Source organism: Propithecus coquereli, unplaced genomic scaffold (assembly GCF_000956105.1).
Source record: "Propithecus coquereli isolate 6110/MARCELLA unplaced genomic scaffold, Pcoq_1.0 Scaffold69, whole genome shotgun sequence".
In the NCBI taxonomy this organism is placed as follows: domain Eukaryota; kingdom Metazoa; phylum Chordata; class Mammalia; order Primates; family Indriidae; genus Propithecus; species Propithecus coquereli.
In genome coordinates this window covers 2,034,000-2,040,695 of record NW_012152951.1, presented here as the reverse complement: position 1 = coordinate 2,040,695, position 6,696 = coordinate 2,034,000, and the positions used below count along the sequence as shown (strand labels likewise).

Here is a 6,696-nt window from a genome sequence, read left to right as displayed (position 1 = left end):
GTGCCACAGGAATAAGGCAAACTGGTCCTGTGGATAGAGGAATGCATCAATAGGGAGACCCTCGATTATGAGTAACTGCTCTAGCACCTTCCTGTTTGCCTTATGGGATAATAAGTGATTATCCAATTACATTAAGGCTCAATCTATAGGCTGTGCTTTCTCAAAATCACTTATGAGACTTTTGGTTCCTGAATGAAGCCATGTGACCTCAGATTTTCTAGGTATGTGCTGAATAAATAACCAACCCAGGAACCATCGTCTGGCTTTTATCGGCACATCTGGTTTAACATTCTTAAAAGTGAAGACCCGAGAGAAGGTACACTTACAGACTCAGTTTCTCTCTTAGGAAAGAAGAAGCCTTTTTAACCAAACTCAACATTTGCTACAATTTTCTGCTAGGTGGTCACAGTCATTGCTTTTTCTTTTAGTAAAGCTGTGCTTGGACATCAGTAATCATATTTTAAATCTGACAAAGTCATGGTCCTTTACAGCTATAATGTAATTTTCACAATGTCTGTCTTATTTCATCTTCTCCAACTTTGTGAGACAACCAGGTGTTATCACCTGCACTTTTTAGAGAGGTGTGGGTGAGGGAGCTGAGATTCCTGGAGATTAAGTTCTGAAAAGCACTTGGTTCAGAGACAAGCCAGGCTAAGATAAAATTTAAACCCAAGTCCTCCCTTTCCAAATCCTGTTCTCTTTAGCGATACCCAGTTTTTCTACACAGGAAATAATCAATTTAAGAATGAAGACAAATAGGGGACTAGGAATATCATGATTAAGCATTTTGTTGCATTTTCAGTCTAAGGACTAAAATATATAATAAATTAAATGAGATAAATGAACTGAGCTGGGAAGTGCTGGGACAACCATATATACAAAAATATGAGAAAACACTAACCAGTAAGAAAGTAAATCTTTACCTGATTAATAGACTTACTAAAAACCCTTTTCCAGAGGAAATATATCTGAATATCTCATAGCAGAAAATACAGAATTTAAGGTGGACAGAAAGAATCAGAAAGGTCTGTAACTTGTCCGAAGTATTCCAAGTTAATACCAAGGTTGGGACTAGAACCAAGACTTCTGACTCCCCCCAGCTTCCTTTTTCACCGTATCATGAATAGTACTTTCCATCACGAGTGGTTGCAGTCCAATCCACCATTACATCTCCCTTGTAATTCTATAGCAATTTCAGACTTGACTTTCAGTCTTTGATGAACTACAAAGTTTCATTAGAACAACTTGAATCCTTGGTGAAAATGCACCCTAGACCTATTTTAATCAGAATTTTTGGAGGGGCCCTGAATTTGTAGCAAGAAAATCCCCCATGCCCCAAGTTTCTTACGAACACTAGAGTTTGAGAATGCCAACCTCCCAGGTTGAAGTTTTCTAAGTAGAAAACAACTCTTTCTACACGTTTCTTCTAGTCACCATTTCTTAACTTCCTACTCCTAGATGCCTCTTCTGAGTTCATTCCAGGATGACGGATAAAAGATAACACTACCCTCCCATTGTGGGATTTGAGGGGAATTTGGTATTGGGAATGAGGAGGTTGGAAAATCCCAGCAGGGCTCCCCCTTGAGCCTGTATTGATGTGGTTGTGATCATTCCTGGCCATTTCCCTGGACAACTGTAATGTTTTTTTCTTTGCAGAAAATACGAAAAGTCCACCACAGTTCTACTGTAGCTCTGAATCGAATGTTACCAGCCACACCATGTGAATTCATCTAGAGCATGTCTAAGAGCTAATCTGGACACGGTAAAAAAAAAACGGATTACATGTTGGGACTTGATTGTTTAATTTGGCTTTCAAACTAACTAGCTGTGTATTCTTGGGCAGATAAATTCAACATTCTAGACTCACATCTCCGTCATTTAAAAATTAAAGTAAGTAGACTAGATTTGTGTTTTGAACTTTCTTGACATACCTTAATAAGAGATCTACATCAACCACGCATACACACACAGGTTTTGTAAACAGTTTTCATGAAGTGACACCTGACTCTGTATGATAAACTTTGATACTTTCTCTCTCATTCTTTTCTATTTCATTCCATATTCTTAACAATAACAAGTAGCAATCTAATAAATTAATTTTATGACTCACTAATGGGTCATGAATTACAATTTGAAAAACATTTCATTAGATGTTGATTTTCATCTAATATTAAAGTTGAAAATGAATAAGGTACATTTCTCTGTTCCTGTTTATACTTTTCAAGTCCCTCTTGGTTGGATTATATATATATCAATGTGCATTTAAAGGATGTTAATAGAAGATAAAATTACACTTCAAATTGGTAAAATTAACTAGTCAATTACATTCTCTCAGGATTCAAACATTTTGTGCTTTAAATTAGCAAACATTTAAAACCTAGTCTCATAATCAGTTACTGAGAATTTCTCAAGAGTTTTGACCCTCTAACGTTTTACTCGTTAGTTCTTTCCTCTCTATTTCCCTGGGCACATCTGGATAAAGGCAGAAACAAAGTGACGAGGGAGGAAGTCCAAGTAATGACAAGCAGCTGATCTTTTTTTTCTCCCAAACACATATTTAGGGGCTGACATCATAGCCATATGGCACCAACTACAGACAGAAAAGTAACTGGATTCAAATCCAGAAACTTAGCCTTCATCTGACGAAGACAGGAAAGGCTTCAGCAGGGAAGCTCACACCTGTTGTGCTGAGGAACCAACAACCAAATAGCATTGTTATTGTTCTGGAAATAACTTCTGCTAGAGCAGTAAAATAGGCTCAGGGCCAATGATCGAGCTTCCATTGATGCTTTTCCCTGATACTACTTCATTCTGCAGAAAATATCCAAAGATGATAACTGAAAAGAAAGAGTCCTAATAACTCCATTTTTCTGAGTCAACAGCTTGCTCTGACTCAGGTGGCCTTGAGGGCCAGCCTGCTGCCTGGTCTCCCCAGCCCAACTCTCACTCAATCTCCTGACCCAGCCCTTCCCTGAGAGATACTGCAGGGCCCACCCTCAACAACTCACGAGACCCAATCACTCAAGTCCTGATCTATGGGAAACTGGGACAGCCTCCAGAGTTATAAACTGAAGGTGCCTGTGGCTTCCTGGATCCAATCACCTGATTGCTGCTTAGAATGGTTTGACTATGTCAGTCAGACCTCTGAGTTCATCCAGCAAAAGGAGGCATGGTGACCAGCCAGGCTCAGCCAAGGGATAGGAAGTGAACATTCCCCTGTCTGTGGTTTCAGCTTGTCTGGACCAAATAGAGGCCAAACTAATGATTATCACCCAGGGAAGTATGGCAGAGAATCTTTTGAGTTTGCTACGTTGGTATTATCACTTGCTTTTTCTTCTGCTCTCTTTCTTTATCAGTTTGCTTCTCTTCTTTTCCTCGACTTACTTTTATTTTACCTGTATTTTCTCTTTCTGAAAACTTTTTAGATTAGAATCTAATATCCTCCCTGTCAGATTATTTTGATTGCTTTTGGTTCTTTCTGTACTAAATATTGTCTTACAAGCTAGAGTAGGAATAGAGTTGTTTTACAGAAGTATGTCCCACTTTGCATGTCATTACAAAGGTTTCTGTATTTTTAGGAGGCCCTGTCTGCATTATATGTTATCTAAGATATAGCTAGTTTATTCATGCAGAAAATTAAAGTTATGTTCATAGGTGATTACAGCCAGAAGTCATCTCAAAGATCACCAAATCCAGTCCCTTAGTTTTACAGATGAGAAAACGGCGGCCCAGAGAGTTCAAGTGACTTGCTCCAAATCCTAATCTAATATTCGATGTGCTTTGGGGCCAAACAGAAGAGGCAGATAAAACTACAGAAGTATGAGAAATTGTGCACACACTATAATTTCTTGAGAAACCCATTTTGGTCACTGGATGTTAACCACCTGAACAAAGTACAGTGACTATGTCAACCATGCACCATAACTTATTGACAGTGCAGGAGATTCGATTTCCCAGGTGCTTGGGCTGGGTAATGAACTGGCTGCTACACAGGGTCCCACTGGAGAGAAAAGTATACGATTCCCTCATACTCAGGATTCTGGAGAAACCTAAAGCCATGCTGCCAGGACATAGAACTTGAGTTACTGCAGAGAACAGCAGTTTCGCCTGAAATGACAAGTACTGGCCAGCTCCTCTGATGGAGAAAAAATGAGAAATTGGGTAGAGATTCTGTGTAAGGAATTTTTAAACTTTAAATTTGTTTATGTATTTTGAGGAGTAGGGGTTTTGAGAGATGAGCACTTGGCGGTCTCTAGATGCCAGACAGTGTCAGAGGGGGCACATCCTGGCCCAGGAAAAGCTTCCAGTCCTTTCTGAAGCAAGTTCAGTGAATCGCACCATGCCTCTGGGGCAAACCAGAGGCTGAGAAATGCCTGGGAAGTACAGTCATCATATGCCTACTATGGACCTACACTGGATGTTGTTTTGGTCCATTTAGTATCTTTGTAAGTACGATGCACAAGGAAAGCCCCAAGTCTGTGAAAAGGTACACATCCTACGTGGGAAGATGAGCCTAATGAAATATGACTCCCCAGGAATCCCATAGGCTCTTGGGACCGGGGGCTCCTGTGGTTCTTTTGATACCTCGAAGACCCTGCCTGCAAAGGCTTTTGTTTTCTGTGCTGCATTTGCAAAGAGCATAGTGTTGATGAGAAATTAAGTAATAGGAAAAATACAATACAGGGAATAAATGCTAAAAAGATTAATTTCATTAGATAAAATTTAGAAATGTAGATTTCACAAAAAAATCTTCCATTTCCTGCCCTGGAATTCCATGCAGTAGTCTCTAATTTTTATCAGTTGTTGCCCTATTCCTAATTTCTTAAGTTAAATATTCAGTCTCTCTGGTAAGCTTTTGTTGGTAGAATTTCAAACTTGCAGGAAAGTTGCAAGAATGAGCTCCTGAATTCCTTTTATCCTGATTTATTACATATTTGTATTTTGTTTCCATTGCTTTATATTCCTCTCTCTTTCTTCCTGTCTCTCTCTCTTTTTCTCTCTCTCTGTCTCTCTTGCTGTCTCTCTCTCTGATTCTCTCACTCACTTATTATCTGAGCCAATTCAGAGTAATTTGGAGACATTGTGTATCTTTACCTCTAAAAACTTCGGTGTATTATTCCCTAGAACTAAAACATTCTCTTACAAAACCACAGTACAATTACCAAAATTAGAAAATTTAATATTGATACAATATTCTTGTCTAGTCATTACTCCATTTTTAATAAGGTAGGTATTTAAGTCAGTACACTTTATTCTAAATATATCTTTCATTGTGTGTCACAGGTTTAGGGATGAAGTATTCTCATTGTGTTTTAGATAGCTCCATTTTTTACGGAGTAAATGAAATCAAGTATACCGTGCTGTTTTGTTACCTGTTGATGCATCGATTGCCTCATAGTTTATTAAAAAGCCTTCATAAGCAAGGTCAGAGTCAGCCACAAATACCAGCATCAATGAGTTGCCACTGCTTGTAAGAGAAGGTGGGACTGATTTTCCACAATACCTGTTCCAAGCCAAGAAAGAACAGACACACGATTTTAAAAACTTCTGGTGTATTTGCAATGATGTACTAAAGATTAGGGCACGTAAATATAATAATGGGTTTTGTTACTTACTTTCTATCAACATTAAACAACAAATATATTTCAGGCAAAAATATTTATGAACTTACTGAAGATTGTCCTGTTCACGATTACTTCCCTGAAATGGTTTTACGTGTGTGTCTGGCTATATGAATTGTCATGTGTAAGAAGTTTAATGAAATTAGAAAGTACAAGCTATTAATACATTATATTGCCATACAGAATATCAATGAATTTTTAATAGAAATGTAATAAACTTACATAACAAAAGAAACAATATACCATAAACTCATAGAGCTCAGTCTTCAGAGTCAGCTCTATCACTTAGAGCAGTGGTCCCCAACCTTTTTGGCACCAGAGACCAGTTTCATGGAAGTCAATTTTGGGTTGGGGAGGATGGTTTTGGGATGATTCAAGTGCATTACATTTATTGTGCAGTCAAACCTCTCTGGCAATGATAATCTGTATTTGCAGACATTCCCCAGTGCTAGCATCACCACCTCAGCTCCATCTCAGATCATCAGGTACTGGATTCGCATAAGGAGCCGCAACCTAGATCCCCTGATGCACAGTTTACTATAGGGTTCTGCTCCTATGAGAATCGAATGCTGCTACTGATCTGACAGGAGGCAGAACTCAGGCGGTGATGAGAGTGATGGGGAGCAGCTGTAAATACAGATGAAGCTTCACTCGCTCACCCGCTGCCGCTCACCTCTTGCTGTGTGGCCCTGTTCCTAACAGGCCATGGACCCAGTACCTGTCTGTGGCCCAAGGTGGGGGACCACAGACTTGGAGGCATTATGACTTTTGGAAAATCACTCAAGCTCTGTGGCCTCAGTTTCCCCATTTCCAAAATGGGAATGATAGCACCTACTTCATAGAGTTGTTTTAATGGTAATCCATATATAGATGGAATCTATTGTCTTAAACAGCTGGCCTATAAAGAGGTAAGAGTTTAATTACTAAGCCATGTAACAGTTTTTGCTGAACAAAAGCAATTTAGCTCAGAAAAACTATTCTATTAATGGCAAAAGAAGAGTTGTAATAAAAGACATTATGCCACAAGCTTTTATCTAGAGAAATACCTGTAAGAAAGAGTAATAAGAAAACAATA

The 6,696-nt window shown here is 38.9% G+C and overlaps 1 protein-coding gene across 1 annotated transcript in view; it reads right to left on the bottom strand.

Moving 5' to 3' along the window:
• CUBN (cubilin (intrinsic factor-cobalamin receptor)) overlaps positions 1-6,696 on the bottom strand; it is a 259,342-nt gene that overhangs the window by 199,803 nt on the left and 52,843 nt on the right. The window contains exon 22 of the mRNA XM_012660902.1: positions 5,373-5,503. Within this exon, the coding sequence (XP_012516356.1) occupies positions 5,373-5,503 (131 nt within the window). The remainder of the gene's footprint in view (positions 1-5,372; positions 5,504-6,696) is intronic.